This window comes from Anser brachyrhynchus (genome assembly GCF_964034855.1).
Source record: "Anser brachyrhynchus genome assembly, chromosome: 5".
Classification (NCBI taxonomy): domain Eukaryota; kingdom Metazoa; phylum Chordata; class Aves; order Anseriformes; family Anatidae; genus Anser; species Anser brachyrhynchus.
In genome coordinates, this window is record NC_137699.1 from 27,744,573 (window position 1) to 27,763,143 (window position 18,571).

At 44.8% G+C, this 18,571-nt stretch overlaps 1 protein-coding gene across 32 annotated transcripts in view; it reads left to right on the forward strand.

Moving 5' to 3' along the window:
• The first annotated feature begins 1,508 nt into the window (after positions 1–1,508).
• Positions 1,509–18,571, forward strand: part of GPHN (gephyrin) — a 285,375-nt gene continuing 268,312 nt past the window's right edge. For 28 of the 32 annotated variants that reach the window (XR_013952182.1, XR_013952183.1, XM_080595302.1 and 25 more), the window contains exon 1: positions 1,509–1,692. Coding sequence is in view for 27 of the 32 variants with exons in the window: in XM_080595302.1 (XP_080451428.1) it covers positions 1,629–1,692 (64 nt within the window). In the remaining 5 variants the exon portion in view is untranslated. Of the gene's footprint in view, positions 1,693–2,238; positions 2,499–18,571 lie in introns of those variants that run through there. The other 4 variants (XM_080595304.1, XM_080595319.1, XM_080595322.1 and 1 more) reach the window with 2 other exon arrangements.

An 18,571-nucleotide genomic window follows, 5' to 3' on the forward strand; every position in this document is an offset into this window, starting at 1 on the left:
TTGTTTTTTCTCTGGGCAGTCAACATGAACTCTGGTATGGACTAGCACATTTCCTAGAATATCTGCCTACCTGTAGCAAAAAGGCTTATTTCTCATGCAAACTCGTTTCCTTATTCAGATGAAAACTTGACTGCAGAAAATCAGCCTGTTTACAAGCTTCTCTTGAGCTACTATGGATCTGCCATTATATTAACAGTCCAATTTACAAGGACTTTCATACCACAATAATAAAAACCACTCATATTGATTTCAGCTTCTCCTTGGCTCAGTCTTGTGAAACATTTGTAAACTTATACCATCTCATTGCCTTAATACAATCTCCTACTACGTTTCCATACAAAAATATCCCACACAAATCCCACAGAAAGTACTAAAGCTAACGTTGTCAGTGAAGTCTTAATCCCGCCCCTCTTCCTTACTGTCCACAAGAGCAACAAATCAATCAGCTACACTGCAAGTTGGTCTGTACGAACTCTAGTGTTTTTAGTGTAGGGTGTGAGAATCCTCTGTAGGAAGCTACGAAACGTCACGCTTCTTGCTTGTACTTCAGATGATTTCAGATATATTAGAGAAGAAATGGTTTTGCTTTGTCTATATCAGAATATTCAACGCCCAGCGACCGAGCCCATGAGGAACAGCCGTATGAGCACCAGCAATGCAGTGTATCTTCAGTAACCGTGCTGTTTTGGGTTCGGGCTTACACCCACCCACATATGTTGTATTACACCATTGCATAACATAACCAGGGAGCTCTGGAGCCTGCATTCGGGGTGTGCGTGGCTGCACGCGCTGCGGCTGCCGGGCCCGTGTCACCGTGCGGGCACCGCGTGCTGATGCGCCGTGCTACTGGGGGACGTTCCCCGAGACACGGGGTGTGCCCTCGGGCCTTTGGTTGCGCATTGGTGGTCCGTCTGAGGAAATGGTATGGTAAAGAGGGAATTCCTGAGGCGGTTTGTGCGAATTAGGGGCGGTTTGTGCAAATTAGAGGTGCTTTCAGTGACTGCCTTTTAGTGCACAGCCAAGAGGTGACTGGTCGGGTCTGCTATGGTAAAGTTGGTGCTGAAGTCACACCAAGAATAGCTGAAAATGCAAGAGTTGGCTACAGCCAGAGGGCTTCACCTCTGACAGCGGGCTGTCGCCTGCGCTTGGTAACGTGACTGACCAACCGCAGAGCACACCAGGGTACGTATCCGCGCACAACGAGCACGGACGCTGCCTCGCAGGCAGCCAGCCGAGGTTAGCAGCGGACAGGGGCCGCCTGACCCCAGTTCCAGCCCCGGCGGGGCCGCCCGGTGCCGGTGCCGGGTGCCCCCCGCCGCCGCCCCTCACACCGCGGGCGGGCGCTGCCGCCCCGGCCCCGGCCCCTCCCCGCCCCTCCCCTCCCGTCCCCGCCGCGCTCGGCGCTCGATTGCTGCCGCCTGGGCGCCGCTCCCTCCCCCCTTCCCTCCCTCCCCCTGCCCCTGCCCCTGCCGCGCGCGGGGCCGGCGCTCGCCCCGCCCCTCGCGCCTCGGCCCCGCCCCGCCCCCTCTCTGCGCTCGCGCCGGTGCCGCGCGCGCGCCCCCTCCCCCCCGGCGGCCGCCCGCCCGCCCGCCCGCCCGCCCGTCAGTGCGGTGGCTGCGCCGGGCAACATGGCGGCCGAGGGGATGGTCCTGACCAACCACGACCACCAGATCCGCGTCGGCGTCCTCACAGGTAGCGCCAACGGCACCGCGCCCGGCGGGGGGGGGGGCGGCCGCGGCTCCGGGGAGGGGGGGGGCCGCCCGCCGCGGTGGCGGCGCTGCGCAGGGAGCCGAGGCCTCGGGGCGGCGCGGCCGGGCGCTGCGGGCCGGGGGCGGCCCCGCCTGCGGGAGGAGGCTCCCCCCGCGCGGCGCGGGGGAGGGCGGCCGGGGGGAGCCGGGCCTGCCCCGGCCCGGGCGAGCCGCCCGCCGAGGGGAGCCGCGGAGCCGGGAGCCGCGGGCGCTGTCCCGGAGCCCGGTGCTGAAGCGGCGGGAGCCCCGCAGGGCGGCCCCGCGGGGACCCGGCCCGGCCGGGGCTGGGAGGGCGGCCGGGAGCCGGTGCCTGCTGCCCCCGGGGCCGGCACCGCCGCCGCTACGCGCGGCCGCCAAAGTTGCGGCGGCACCGCCGGGCCGCGGGGGGGTGGGGGGGGGGGGGGGCTCGGCGGCGCGCCCGCCCCGCTGGGCGCCGGGCAGGGGGCTGCGGGGCTTCACCCGGCGCGGCTCCCACAATGCACCGCCGGTACGGGCGGCACGCGGGCGGCCAGCCCCGCGGGGGGGCCGCGCAGCGCCGGCGGGCCCTCGTCCTGTGCCGGGCGTCCGCTCTGAGCGCCGCTCGGCTCCGCGCCTTCGTGCCAGAATCCGGAATTCCGCTGGGAAGAGCCCGTGGCCTGGCGGCGGTTCTCCTCGTCTTAAAGGAAAAATAAGAGGCGGATGACCAGAGCGGCTTTAGCCCCGTTCCCCCTAGTGCCGTTGCTTTGAAGTGGATGCCGAAGAATGTTGCCAGTAATTATTTGCCTGTTATGGTGGGGACGCTTTGGTTTCGAACGATTTCACTAGCCTCTTTTTGTCTAATCAGTGTATAAGCATGAAATCAAATTTTATATAGACGTGTCACTTGGGTGTCATATCCTTGGCCAAACTAGATTGCTTTCCATTCTGACATTCCTTTTAACCCCTGGAAGAGAATGTTTGTACACTGAGGGCTTGGGCCGCCTAGTTTCTGCTGTTTCCAGCTGTGGAAGAACAGCAAACTTCAGAGTTCACTCTTCTGATTTATTTTTTTTGTCTCATAAAAATGAACTGATAGTTGCTTCTTGGCTGGTGGGTGAAAGAGTAAGTGTATGAATGGGTAGATTTAGTACGAACACTGAATTTTTGGTTTCATCATTTAGAAGAGTGCAGTGGTCAGAAATTAGGTAATTAACATACCATGGCTTATTTAGCTTTTCCAGTTAAGATCACGGCCATATGATTGTTTTGCTACCAGTATGTGTACGTGTGGGTTTGTCATCGCAGGCGTGGAGGTCTGTGTTCCTGTCAGACCTGCTATACTCATAGTGTAGGATGTAGTGTTATTGCACCACATCGTAGTACTCAGGGAGAATTTCAATTTACTTAGGAGTAGCCCCTTTGAATTAATTTGGAACGTATGCTTTTATTTGGGGGTCTTGTTAGCCTTGCCTGTTGTTGAGATTGAGGCACATGGATCTAGGGTGTATTGGTAAAACAAAGGGAACGTTTGCCTTGTAGCTTAGAGTTCACTGCATTAAAAAACAAATCTGGGTAAGTTTTTGTTGTAAGTGTTGCTTAGTTGACCGTTGTGTGTGTTCGTGCATTGCTACTTTCCTAGTTGGAAAGAAATTTGTTTCTTCACCTGGGACAAATTAAGGTAGAGAAATAGAAAAAGTAGAATTAATTTGTTTATTATTGCATAGCCAAAGCAATGTGTTTTGGTCAAACATAAAATTGTGCAGAATGCAGCACCTTGTTCTTTTTGTTTGTTAATTTTACGTGTCAACATCTCTTATATCCGGGCTGTCTTTTAGTCAAGAGTCAGCGAGGAGGAGAATGGGGCTCATAATTAAGATACTGTCTCAGTGTGAAAGAGCTGTCTTCCTGCAATCTGGAGATGTACCTTGGTGTATACGGTATCTGCTGACTTGCAGGTGTCATCCGTGTTTGTTTCCGAGTCTCTATACAGAAAGTTGTAGAGTTGAGCCTGTTTGCTGAAACAGGAGGAAATACTAACAATGACAGGTTACAAAACTGTGAAACTTGTTGTAAGCTAGAGCATTGTGTGCTATGTGAGCAGGAAATCTCACCAGTTTGTCAGTAGAAGACTGAGTGCTAATCATTTCAAGACATTTTGCAACACATAAGAAGAAAGAAGCCATAAAAATGCCGTGTTCAGTGCTGGTGTTTAAGGACTGGCTCAGATGGGAGAAGCTGCTCGCTTAAGTTCCAAACCTCGGTTTTCTCTCTGCTACCACTGATGTGCAGGGCAGGTGCATGAACTAACAATGAACTCCAGCATGGTGTTGTCAAAAGGTTACTGCCCTCGTGGTAAAATACGTTCTAAAAGGACCCGAATGTTACCCGTCAGATTGGTAAACTTTTCTGATGGAGAGTGAGCTAGTGAGATGTGCTGATGATGGCCTGAGCTTGGGCATTTAGCACTCCAGATATCTTCCTTTAAAACAAGAAACACAGGGAAACAGGAAAAGTGGTGTAAGTAAACAGCTGAAAAAGAGGAAAAATACGTTGGTTTAAAAAAAAAGTGATGGTGAAGGTTGCACGATACGCATACTCTCTCTGCAGTCCTGTACACCAGTGCATCCTTAGTAAAATACAGATCCTGTTCTGGCAAAACTCTGGGTGCGTGTTGCGAGCCTGTTGTGTTTGCAAAACCTCTCATAAAGAGTTTGTTAATGAGTTACCATTGGTGTCAGGATATTGAACCTGGATCAGTAAATACAGCGTTTTTCTAGCCAACATCAGCATTACAAATGGAAGAATGCATGCAGTGCCTGGGCTTGAATCGATGCTAGGTCACCCGTCGGTGATGGTGACGCTGGTAAAAGTTACATCGCCTGTGACCTCGGTTGTGTGGGGCACTGAGCAGACCCTCGGCCGCCCAGAGGGATCTAAATGGTGTCGCCGTAGCCAGGTGGAGGAGAGACTCTGTCTCTCTGGTTGCTCTCTTATTTTGTCCTTTTTCCTTTCCAACCCCATTTTCTTCTTTACCTCTCTTCTTGTTTTCTGTCCAGTAAGCATCTAGTGTGTATTGTTCCATGGCAATGGCAGTGACCAGCAGATGGTTACAAGCAAATGCTTTTTTCAGAATGCTGCTGATTTAAAAAATGGTCAGATAAGGGGTTGGCTAATGAAACTTCCCTTAGTGTTTGTCTCATCTGCAAGAAGTAGTCATCACCGGACGCAAACAGCATTTTGTGTTGCTGCTTCTCTTTTTGTGTTGTTTCTTACTTGTTTTACCAAAAAGAAAGTATCTCAGAGCCATTTACTTTTTCGGGATAGCTTTACCATCTGTAATATTGCTGAAAAGGTGGTGATATACAGCTTTTCGCCTTTATGAGACTGTTTTTTTCCCCTATAATAATTGAAGTGAGTAAGGGGTTTTGGCGAAATGCAACATGATTTCTTCTTCAGATAGTTATTCTTCCTTTTTTTCACTAAGTAAAGATTAAAATGTTCTGAATGGCAGTTGTTGCCGTGGGCCGATGCAGCAAAGCGGGCAAAGGTTGCCGAATGCCTAAACTCCGACCTCGGTTGGCCTCTTAACGCTGCGATGTGAAAGATGACATTAGCGTCGTGAAGTGCCTGCGCCCGTTTAGCTGGTTGAAGTAGCACAGCACATACACGCTGGGTCTGAACTCGTTCCTTGGAAGCAGGCACGCTGCTCGGGTAGTCGGAGCTTGGTCTGCTCGACAACACCTTCCAGACAAAGAGGTGGAGTGGATGTGAAGTTCAGTGATGCAAAAAACGATTGTAAAACTCATCATGGAGAAAAGTGGGCACCGGTATAGTTCGGGTGTCAGTATCTGTTAGACGCTGTTTCAGAAACACACACGGTTGGTCTTCCAACCAAAAGCTAATTTGCCTGTCTTCTACTTTCTGAGATAACTTCTCATGACTTTCCTGGAAGGCTCCTCCTCTCGCAGGCTGCAAGGTCTTTTCTCAGTGGTGGTGGTGTTCATGTTTTTGACGTGCATTACAACTTAGGGTGAGCTTTCCCACAGAGGTGGAGGTGGGAGCGTAAGGGCTGATGTTAAGTTTGTTGGGAGATGCTGTCAGATTGCTTTAACTGTCTAAACTGAAGTTGGTTTGGATTTTGCCTGTGATCTGCCTTCCCCTCAGTAAGCGCGTCTTAGCGGACACTCATCTTCAAAGTGTAGATTCAAGTCAGTGCTTTTCCTGGGAGCCTTGGTTTTCCCCCAGAAGGTTAGCTGACCGGATGACTCAAGGCAGTTCGGAGGAGCTGTACTTCCCCTGGGAGCAGGGGAACCTTCCAGCCTGAGCAGCCCCGATACTCCTCGTCCTGAGCATGAGGCTCTCATGCTATTGACTTTATCCATAGTAACTGAGAGATCTCTGCCGTTTGTAGCTCCAAGCCTTCACAAAGGCATTTCTTCCTGAGTTTTGATATGGCTGCAATGAAAACCTTTTATGTTTATTGACAGTGGTCCATACAGATGTCCAGTTTCCTTTTTATAATTTCACGATGCTGAATAGAGGAAGTAAGTCCCGGATCTGTCTTTTTTTTCTGATTTTTAATGTGCACTGTGGAAAAATATTGGTGACTGGACTCTTGCTGATAAAGCAGACTTTTACCTGCGGTTTAATTTGCCTGCTATGATTGGTAGTTTTCTTTTGAACTGAAGGAAGAGAAGAGACTGAAGTTAAAAATATGGAAGACAAGAAATTATTTCCCTGTTATACGTGGATGCTTATTTAATACCTACTAACATAAGCAACAGCCAGTAATTCGGAGGTTTGTGTGTGCTTACAGAGCAGGGGTGAGAAGTCGTGTCTGATCAGTGTTCCTTGTTTGGAGCTTCCTTATCCCGATGCACAGTGGAAAGACTCCATCTTACCCACGCTCCGTGCCTCTACTTCATATTTGGCAGTCCAGAGCTTACCCATAACGCTTACTTGCCTTGCAGTATATTTGTCCCCTTTTCTTGTAAAGATGGAAAATTTCCTGCGCGTTTACCCTCAAAATTAGCGATTGCTCTCCAGCATGGGCTCCGTCAGAGCTAGCTTCGTTCTGCCATAGCCTGGAGTTGGCTGGCTGGTCTCGTTAACTGGCGGCTACACGGTGTGTGATCGGCCGTGCTTTAGAACAGCTGGCGTACAAAAGCCTGATACACAGACCCAAATCTCTCCCCTTAATTTTGATTTAGCCATGTCTTCTTGTTTGTCTGTAGGCTTTTTTCAAGGAAGAGTGGAGCATATTTGTTGAAAGGTACTTTTATACCATGTTAGAATTTCACCAGTAACTTTCCTAATGTTGCCTCAGATGACCTTTTAGAAAGAAAACGGTGCTGGAATCTGAAAATGTCCATCTTGGAATTTTACTATACTTTAAAAGCAAAAAAGTTTGTTGCAAAGTGCCCTTGTGGAGTGAAAGTTAAGATTTTCACATTGCTTACATTCAAACTGAGAAAGTTTATTTTGAATATAGGAGAAAGATTTTTTATTATTATTATTATTATTTTTTTTTTCCTTATTCAGGCAGTTGAAACAGCTTTTACCGACAGGGTTTTACTTTTTTTTTCTTTCTTTTTTCCCTTTGAGCTAATATGGTTTTGGCTGTCTGCAATTCTTGAGGCTGATTCTGTGCAACTGGAGGACATGGTAAATAAAAATGAGAGCAAATTTTAATTTTAGCTCAAAATATTTACAGGGTCTTGAAGTGTAGGTTAAATAAAACAAATAGTTTGCATTCTATTCCTACATGAAGTAGTTCCTACACATGCACGTTCCTACATACGGTATGCAAGTCCTTACGGGTTGGACTGAAATAGTGTTATAGTGGTGCAGCCCTGCTTATGACAGGATCCTTGTTGCAAGGCTAGCAGAATGCCTGAAAAAAGCTGCTCTTGGGGAATAGGAGGGTAACATACGGGAAGTGAGAAGGAAGGACTGTGTGTGTGGGGTGGTTTTATCTAAAAAAAAAAAGTGTTATAGCCCTTTAGTTTTTTAGCTTTTTTAAAAATCGTGAAACAATTGAGAATACGAAGTTGAAGTTTGCAGGGAGCAGTAATTGCATAAAAAGCGCTTGGGAAAAATTGGCTTAATTAGGCAGTTTTCTTAGAAAAATCTAATTCTGCAAGTAAGAGATGTGTATGCGATGTGTTTTGTTTACTTGTTTTGCTGCTTGTTTGTTACTAATTTAGCGAAGCTTATTTTATGCCTAACTTACTCGTCAAGTGGAGAAAATTAGCATAAGCCCTCCAGAATAACGTTCCTCTACGTGCATTTTGCATAATCTTGCAAATCAGGGCTCTATCCTACCAGTACGGGGGGAGTGAATGACATTAATGGCATTGCAATTCCTTCGGTAAGGAATGCACTGCGTTGTGTGCTCTAGGACTGTGAGATAAGTAGCAAAGCCTCCACTGGCTGACTCTGTGAGTCAGGGAATAGCTGGGTGCTGCAGAGGCTGTCTGGGAGCAGCAAAGTGTTCGTGGTGTGTGCGATGTATGCCACGATCTGAGCGAACGGACCCAACGTTAAGTTAGTTCCGTATGCAAGTGTGTTACCTAGACCAGTAATCGTTAAGTTTTGTATTTAACAGGACACCTCGTTACGTACTTACCCTACAAATTGTAGCAGTAGACCAATATAACAGGACAGTAAGTACTGCATACATATTTAAGACTGACTGCGACTATAGAAATATGTTTCTTAAATGTACCTTTTACTTTCCCAATTAAGTTATCGCTTATTATGTAGTAGAGTGAAGAAGCAGAGTGCATACAGGCTTTGAATGATAATAAATTTGGGGCTTTTGAGAACTTAATGTGTGGTTACTAAAGTCTTAGTTTCCTTTGCTGTGCTGTATATTGTAGGGAACTTAAATTCTAAGTGGAATATTTTCACCTGACATTTTTTTCTTTTATTTATTTTGTTGGATTTCCTCTGCATTATTTTGTGAATTTTGAGTTGTAAAATTGGGAAGTAGAAATCTAAATACGTGGTGTGGCTTTTCATGGTTGTGTGGGGTTTTTAAATTATGTATTTTTATTTAATTTTAATTTTATTTGATCTGATTTTAAAGCATGTTGTGGGGGATATAAATTCATACTGAGATCTTGAAGTTGTGCAACTTGCCCCCCTCTTCAGACATTGTTGAATCTAAAAAATGCCAACTTAGAGACAGGCTTTGGGTTGTACAGCCTCAGCTGCTAGCATCTTTAGTAAAATCGTTGTGGTATCTTTGACTTTGGCTGTCCAAGGAAGTATAATGGATAAATAGCAATCGGCACTGCACGTACACCGTTGGTGGAAGGGCAAGGGCTTCTCTTGGTGACTTTAGTTCCTGCCTGTTCTGTTGCTGAGATCAGTGGTGATGGTGCTATGTGGTGCTGGTTTTGAGGACCGAGAAGAGCACCATGTCCTACCTAACAGGATGGAAGGTATTTACTAGGAAGCAAGCTGTTACTCAGAATCGTTTTAGGGGAAGCTGTATGGGTGAAGACCACTATGCATTCTTTAGGAGTTGAAATGAATTGCTGTCAAGTATCCTGCAGGCCTGACTCAGAAAGGGAAGGTTCCTAGGACCTCTGCAAATGATGGAGTATGCACAAATTGCCGTTAAAAAATAAATCCCCTCCCCTTTGTCCCTGAGCAAACTGCCGTTCGTGCCCTGGGACAGGACTTTTAGAAAAGGGTTGACAGCAAGGCCAGAGATAAAGTGTCACAAGTCTGTAAAGCCTTCATCCAGCAGAGAAGACCTCGAGACACCTGAGCGTGGCAATAGTTATGGATCTGGAAAGCCAGTACACCTCTTTTCGGCTATCACTTATCCCTTCCTGAAACAATATTCATGAGGTTATGCCGGCAGAGCAGCCTGTAAAGAAGATGCTGGTGTCAGGCAGGTACGTATCCTTTTATGTAGGTACTTGCAAGTCTGGTCTTGGGAAAGACTCGGTGGCATTATGTGTTTCTGGAAGAAGAAGAATTCCAGGAATTCCTATAAATATTGGGTAGGTTTCCACTGACGTGGTTCTTTCATGTGCTGTAGGGTAGTGGCATGGCAGTGTAGGTGGCTGAGAAGCCAAGGGCTTACTGTATGCTCCCTGTCACAATCTTTGTGTCGGAGAATAACCAGGAGAAAGTGGCAGGATGCCTAAAAGTAAGTACATATCTGGCGACAGAATTGCCTGTTGCTTCCAGAAAGAGCAGAAAAAATGAACATTAAAAGGAAAAGGTATTTCTCATTTCCTCTTTTTTAAGCTTCGTTTTCCTTTTCAGTTGTCTAAATACTCCAGGGGAGACATTAAATAAGCCTACAGCAAGTGAAGGATCCTCAAAATCGTCTTCCTTGGAAAAACGAGCTTTAAATTAACCATACTGAGGAGCAATGTTTTGAAACATCTTTAAAAGGTAGCGCAGGGACAAAGCGTTTCTGTAGATAATACTCAGAAAACTCCAGAGATGCTGGAAAAATGCAGCAACAGATGCTGGTGCATAACCCCCTCTAGGTAGAACTTCACTATTTTCATTAAGCTCTGATTTCATATGTTAAGAAAATGTAGAGAATGCATTAGAACAAGTGGTATATAAAGGTGGGTTGGGAGGGGGTACTTCCCCCTGTAATCGCCAGATTTTTTCCTACCATCATCACGATGTCCTTGAAGAATTGATTCAGTCTCATACAGTCATTCTGGGGATGTTCCTTTGCCTTGACAGATGGATGTAGTAGATGAGTGAGATATAACTCCCTTGTTACTGGTGTTAGGTGAGTCTAGGTGAAACTAGTTCTAGTTAACTGCAAAATAGACTTATGGTAGGCTTTTTGGTGACCCTTTGATTGAACAGACTGAACAACCTGTGGCAGGGGGATTTCCTTTCCTCCCAGCTTCCCATTGTGAGGGATTCCAAACCATGGAGTGTGTGCAAACGTGTGTTCTGGCATTTATTTAGCAGAATGAAGAAAAGTGGAAACTGCTAAAAGTCATGGAGAATAAACCAGAAGACTTAAGAGGCTGTTGAGATTTCTGAGAGAGATCTTACAGCTTTTTCAGTAAATGTGACTACAGGACAGCGCTGTATGGCAGAGTTACTTGGAGGGACGGCAAGGCACAGAACTTGAGGCAGTTGGGACAGTGATGTTAGTAAGATGCGTATGATTCAGGTTGGGTGTGTTTAAATAACTACAGGATCCAGTGCTATTCTGACATCTGGTTTTTATGAGCACGCTGTTCCTAGCAGGGAGGTAAGCTGTAAAAATTTAAAGTCTGACCATGCTAGCTAAATTCCAGTGGGGTAAGAATTAAAACGATTCCTAGTGTCTCCAGTGTGTGGGACCTTCGCATCTGAGGGAGAGGCAGGCTTTTTTTCTTTTATACAGAACCAGACTTAGTTCATGCTATAAGCAACAGCAGAAAAAGCAACTGCTGAAGGATCTCCTGTGATTGTTAAGCTTCAAGGATGCTCACCTGCCTCTTCCTATTCCTTTATTCCAATGGAGATAACTAGTTTATGCACAATGGTTTTAGTACGTTCTCCTTGGCTTAGCAGTTGATCAAAGGGAATTAGTGAAAATACTAGTTGTCGTTTCACCATTGCTTTGTCAGAAAAGGGTCCAAGTAGACTTTTTTTGAGTGCTTTGATGAACAGAACGTCTTTCTGGAAAAGGCATCTGAGGCAAATTTCTGTATAGCACTAAACTGGGACACATGGATTGTCCTTAATATTAGAAAAATCTCTTAATTCCGTGATAGCATGTCTTATGTTTGGTTATTGTTATGCGTAAGATGCTGTGAAGGCTCATCAAATTGTAAGGGAGATTTTGGCTGTGAAATAGGAATCATTTTCAGAATTTCTTACCAGAATAGTTTCAGCTTCCGGGTACCCTCCCCAGTAATTCTAGCAAGTCTAGTCAGATTATTCCTAGTGTCCTTTGTTCTGCACTAAATAAATAGCTGCTAAAAGCATTTAACCCGTATTTTAGCCTCTAGAAGGTAAATTCAACTGTGCATAAGAAAAATATGCAAACAAAAAACAGGTTCAAATGAATGGCTAAGACCTCATTAGCATCTAGAAAGTATCTGACAATTAGGGCATATTCAAGAGCTTCCTCTATGTTTAAGATACTGTGAAAACGTCTGCCTGGAGCATTTGATGCAATAGCAAAATCTGTATTATATTATTATATAAATTTAAACTGAAACCCATAGATGCCAATGTCCCAACTAACAGCCCTTTCAGTGTAATGCAGGCAGGTACAGAAATTGCTTATATTTGGATAATTAGATGCTCTCTCAATTCTGCAACCATAAATAGAGAGCTTCTTAAAATCTTTGGTTTGGTGCTCTTTGTACATAAGCCTTTTGGCTGTAACTCAGCAAGGTAATTTGTCTTTTGTGGTTTCAGTCAATTTAAGCAGTGTCTATGCCAGGAAATAGAGCAGCCTGAGAGAAGCAGGTGTGGAGAGCAGCACCCTTAGTGCTGGGAACTCCACAGCCACAGCGTTCACGGCGTTTTGCTGGCTCTAACCCCATGGAGTGGACACTGAGCAGTGGTTGTTGTGTGCTGGGGATGCTCGTGGAGAAAGGCAAGTTTAGCTCTGTCCAGAAGGAGGCCGGCCTCTTTGTGGATTCTTCTCTGCAGCGGGAACCAAGGTGTGGTGGCCGAGAGTGTCAGTATTAAGTAAAAGTATTTCAAAATGCCAAAATGAGCCACACCACTGCAATTTGTACAAAAGCAATAGATGAAGAAATGGCAGAAAAATCATGTTTGCACTAATACTTAGTTTGAACAGGCCCCACCTGTACCTACGTGATTTATCTGTCAAAAAATACATGCAGCAGTTTGTCAGGATGTTATCTTCCTGCCTTCCCTACGTCTCAAGCTGGGATACTCAGACTCCTCCCGGTGTAACTTGCAGGCTTCTCTAACTGTTCCCCCGCTTGGAGCCCAGCGGGGCTCTCTGCAGGTTCACCTCCACTGTCAAATGTTTCAGGCTGTTTTTCTTTACTTGTCCCCTCCCCGCGCTTTTGCCTCGGTGCAGTTACACGGTGTCTTGCAGCCTACCTAACTGCTGGCTGCTGTGGGCAGCGTGCTGCTGCTTTTCTCTGTGCTGCTTTGCAGTTGCGCGCTGGTTCTGCCCTGCCACTTCTCCCTCCATGCAAAGCCGGGTGACCTGGCTGACCCTCGCAGAAAGCCGGCTTTCCGCAGCCTGAACACGCCGAGGATTTCAGCAGTGCCCGCGTGAGGGAGTGGCTGGATTGCCCAGCAGATCTAATTGTGTGTTGGCTTTGTGTAGTTCACCTAGGTTAATTCAGAAGATAGTCCTGACACTCCTTTTTCTTACTAAGCATTTTCTCCTTGCTTGCAAGCGTTGCTTTGCCAGGCCAGGTACCTCGCAGTGGTGTTTGCTGGCTTGCCCTGACTGACAAGCAAGGACACTGCCTCCACTGAATAGCAAGCAGGAGAAACGTAGTGAAGGAAGGGAAGGGTTTGGCTGTTACAGGAAATAATTTTAACGAGGGTGTAACTGAAGATATTTTCCCACTTTGTATGTAAACAATTGTTTCATGCACGTAGTAGCAAGGTGAATGTGAAGACTATGCTAGACATTTGTGCTTAATGAAGGGCTAAGCACTTGGTAACTTAAATATGGTAGAGCAACTACTTCTGCAGTGCTAAACTTGGGAAAAGGCAAACTACATTGTGCATTTATAGACAAATAGGAAGACTGGGTCTCTACTTTTATTAATATGCTACATTTTACTACTTTAAAAAATTACAACATGTTTTTTTAAATTATTTTGGCTATAATATGCCTGATAAAGAGAGCTAATTTGAAGACTGCGTATTATTTTTAAATGTATATTCATATATTTAAAATAACATATATATGACAAATTACCCATTTCTACCAGTTTTCATTTGTCTTCTGATAAAAAGACGACTTTGCCACCATTGTATCGGTCATCTTCTTTACACTTTGAATAGTTTTTCCAAGCATATCCTTATTAGAGAAATTAACTAATAGGCTAACTTTGAGGATGCTAACGTGATGTGTACTCTGTGGCAGTAGATATGCTCTTGCCTTACTTTTCTTTTGTTGGGTGCCTGTCTGTACACCGAGTATTGAAAAATCTGCGTGTAGGATAGTTTTCTAATTTCGCTTTTGTCCTGCACACCTCCTTGCTGCTGACCTGAACAGAATCATTGCCCTTCTCTTCAGTGGACTGTTACCGTGTGACAGAGGTAACGGGAACCCCCCGTCACAGGCATCAGCTACCTGGGTAAGTCAGGCTCTGGGATTCTTGATACTTCAAAAGGGGGGGGGTTGGGTGAGGTGAGGAGGAGGATAGTTCAGTTATATAATTGTGGTCAGGAAACCCTGTGCATTTAAGGCCTTATTTCACTTAAAATCAGAAGCCTGCTGCTGCCTGCATTTGTTCAATATTGTACGTTGCCATGGTCTCCATGGCTACTAGTTATCTAGTGACCATGTTTTTGGCATCCAAATGCAGTGCTTGGAGATAAAGCTCGCTAGCTAAACTGGATTTTACAAGTTGCAATATAAGTAGCATCTTCAGCATTGAGATACATTCATAATGGAGATAAAGAGGAATTAGGATTTAAAATAGCAGAAAATACTGAAATGCTGTAGTCGCAGAAAAAAAGCAATCCTAACATTGAAAAACACTCCTTCTAGAAGAACAATTTAAAGATGAATGCTAAAACTGGGGTTTTATGGGAAGCAAGAGAAGAAGAATGTATAGAGGAGACTGTTTATGGTAACTTTATATAAATGCAAGACCACATCATAAAGTGTAACTTCTAGCAAAAATGTAGAGGCTGAGGTTTCACAGATGAGGCACAGAGGCTGTTGTTGGGAAAGCAGACTAGCTAAACAGGGAAAAAGATTTTTGTGCTTAATGATTATGCCTCAGAAGTGTCTTGAAGCATTCCATTCACTACAGAAGTTTAACACATCACCTAACGAGGGCAAAATTAGGATTTTTAAAAACAAACAAGCAAAAAAGAAATAAACTGAATATACCAAAAGCTTGTAATCCCAATTTTAAAGAGTCTCTCTTTAAAAATCCTTTCTTGAGCCTCATGTGAAGTTGACAAGTATTGAATCTTTTAATAGTTCTTTATGATAAATTTGTCTCTTACTCTATTTTTGTAATAGCGAAATTAATCCCACCTAGAGGAGTAATCCTGTACATGAGCTCTCTCTTACGCCAGCAAAATTGTTTTTATATATAGTGATCCAAACTGTGAAGTGATCCAGATGACAATGTTTTGCCAAGCTAGTTTTGAGTTGATTTCTGGTGGTTTGCTGTGGGTAAATGCTTGTGCACACCATGGAGTCGGGAACAAGTTGCTGGCAGTAGGAGGAAGGTGGAATTGTTTCGTTTGGTAATAATGCATGAGAAAACCTGGTCTTTGGCCAAGGCACCCCGTGTTCTTACAGAGTAGACTGTTGCCAGACCCTCAAAACTTGTGTTATTGCTGTAGTGCACTTTTATCAAGCTGAAGTTGGAAAAATAAGGAATTTCAGTCCTTTTAAAAGAGTGTGTAGGTAACATCACATCTCGTAGCCTTGTGAACCCGTTGTCCACTGCAATTTTAGAGTCGGTGGCCTGAGGCTACGTACCGTGGCCCAGAAATTCAGTTGCCTTCCATTCACGTAGTCACACTTGCAGAAGCATTTGCTGGTTGTTTTTTGGCATGCTTCTTTTTCTTGGCTACTAACTAATTAGTGTCCTGTTTTTCAAGTGGTAGTGCTACTTCTGGTGATGCCTAGTTGTTGATCTGTGAATCAGCTCCTACTTTACTGATGTCTTCTTTCAGGAGAACAATAGAGGGTTTATTTTAATTACTTTTCTTCAGTAACCTGTATTACAGAACTGTTGGGTTTTAGGTGAGGTTTCAGAGTTTGATTAAGGCTCATATCACAGATGATATCAAAAGGAAAAGTTTTGGAAAAAGAAAAAAAAAAAAAAGTACTCCCAAGATTTTCAACAGGTCCTCTTTCCCTGCCACTCTTCACCTTTAAGAAAATGCTCGAGCACGCTGCATTCTTAATGCTTGCAGGAGAAAAAAGCCTAAGTAATATATTTAGCTCTTCTTTAAAAATAATGGAAGATAAAAAAGTAAGATCAACAGATTCCAGTGATGTCTTCTTCCCTGTCTGACTTTTCATCTGCATTCAGTTTAAATGGTACTGGCTAAATACTGGAAATGTCTTTTCAGCCCTTCTCTGCTATTTTTATATTGGAAATACTTTTAAATACTGTTATTTCTGTAATTGTGTAAGTCTTGGGCTTTGTGAATCGACAAAGGCCTGCTTCCTTTGGGACTGACAGTAATATCTTTTGTTGCCTGCTATGTGACAATCTTAAAGTTTTTAAAGTGTTGTTTACATTCCCCTACTGGTTGCTGCTGCAGTCTGATATTGGGACAGCTATTTTCAAGTTAATATTGCTGGAATGAGAGATCTTGATTTTATTTCCTAAAAGAGAAATTGAAGAGATTTGTGCGCGTTTTCTTTCTGCACACACACCTTTTTGTTTTTAATTGATTTACTCTATATAAAATTTAGCTTATCGGAAATAAGTTTACTAATAACGTAGGAAACCAAAATGAGCCTTCTGTGAAGGCTTCACAGGTCTACCCTGCCTTCTTTAGATGTAAATTCAGGTTGCACAGCCTCTCACATGGGAAGGTCTTTGCTTCTCAAGACATACTGTATCTGTTTTCTTTGGTCTCCCCAAGTGCCCTGGGGTGGGAGAGGAGTATTTCTTGTTGCTTTGTTCGAACACTTGGGGCCTGCACGTCATCCGTTCTGTTGTGTGCAGTGTGTGTGTGTGCACACATCCATCCATGCACGCAGAAGTGCATATTTTTCAACCTGCTTTGGGATTTGGAAGAGAGACTCTGTCCTTACATAATTCAAACCCTCATTTGCTTTTAAAAATAGAGGTGCTTGTGTTTTACTAAGGAAGAGGTACAATATTGGATGCAGCTTCCTCATCCAGGTTGAGACCAAAGAAAATAAAATTATCTGTACGGTGAGCTATGGCATAAAGTAGAAAATCTGAAGGTACAGAGCTCCTGTGCTTATATCTGAGCCTGTAGTACATTGTCTTCATATTGGATTTTGCACAGCTCTACAAAATTGTCTTGATAGTTTTTCATTTGAGTTGTCTGAAGATTCTTTGTGCTCTTTTGTGTCTTTTCAGCTACCTGGGAATACGTATACTGGTGTAGCCTTGCCTAACTTGTCATTTTTATGACATCTTGTGTTAGTCTCTTTCATGACTGTAGCAAAGCCTGCTGTTGTCAGCAAGAAACTCTTTAAAACTCTGTCCCCTTTGATTTCTTGGATATCAGAACAGAAATTTCCAACCTTTTAATAACTCTCTCACTGCTGTGCTGCCTTCCTGTCAGACACTCTCTACGGCTTCATAGCGTGCATGTTCTGTGCCTTTCCAGGCTTCTGCTGCTCACGGACATGACACCGAGTGGCTGAGGCTGGCGGGGCCCCTGGAGCCCATCTGGTCCAACCCCCCTGCTCAGCCAGGGCCTCCTACAGCCAGTTGCTCAGGACCACGACCAGACAGCTGTTAAGTACCTCCAAGAAGGAGATTCCACAACTTCTCTGGGTGACCTGTGCCAGGGCTTGGTCACCCTCCCAGTAAAGAAGTGCTCCCTGATGTTCAGGTGGACCCTCCTGGGTTCCGGTTTGTGCTCATTGCCTCCTGTCCTGGCACTGGGCACCACTGAAAAGAGCCTGGCTCCGTCCTCTTTGAACCCTCCCTTCGGGTACTTATTGATGTTGGAAGCATCCCTGTGAGCCTTCTCTTCTTTAGGCTGAAGAGTCACAGCTTAAACCACTCGTTGCTGGCCTCCAGTTAGACTTTGCACCGCTGATCACTACCCCTTGGGCCCAGCCGTTCACCCGGTTTTTGCTTCACCTTACTGTCTGTTCCTCCGACCCATCCTTTGTGAGCTTCTCTGTGAGGATTGTATGGGTAACAGTCAAAAACCTTTCTGGAGTCAAGGCAGACAGTATATGCTGCTTCCCTCTAATCTTCCAAGCCAGTCGTTTCCTTGTGGTATGTAGATTTGTTTAGTCTGGGCTATGTGTTCTGCTTCATTTTTCATTTACCTATTAGTCAGCCAGACCGAATAGTCTAGTTCACATTTGTATGGGGCCTTCCACCAGACCAAAAGCACCTGTAAGAAATTTTATAGCTTGTTTCACTAATCTGCCTGTCTCTTTCTTCAGAAATACAGGCAGTATTGCAAAATAACATAGGCATCGCAAGGAAACAATGTTCCGCTTTGTGGCTTTACCATAGATTGTGGTATGCAACCTGTGGGTTGAGAAGAGACAAATATCTACGGCCTGTTTACATTGTTCATTAATTGTTTTCCTACAGTTTGTCAATAACATTAATTTTACTTCTCATGTGTTAGCTTTTTAGGACTCTGGAGATTCATCTCCTTTTCTTTCCCTTCAGTGGAATCAGAAATGGAAATCCAGGTTGCATACTTTCAAAGACTATTCTTCATAGGAAAAAAAAGTATGCATTTAAATTATGTTAGTTCAATTTAAGTGAATGTAATACATCTGTAATGTTCCTCTGGGCTGTTACACAGCTATCTAATGTCTATTACTGTGCATTGATGATGCATCTTAGGATGCAAGCTAGGTTTTTAACCATGTTAAGAGAACATAATTGAAGAAAACCCTTTTACTGGGTGCCCAGATGAGATCATTTCAGTAAGGCCTTGGTTTAAAGATGTTTAAAGCTCACAGTACTGCATGGCTTGTCACTGTTAGGTGATTTATTCTA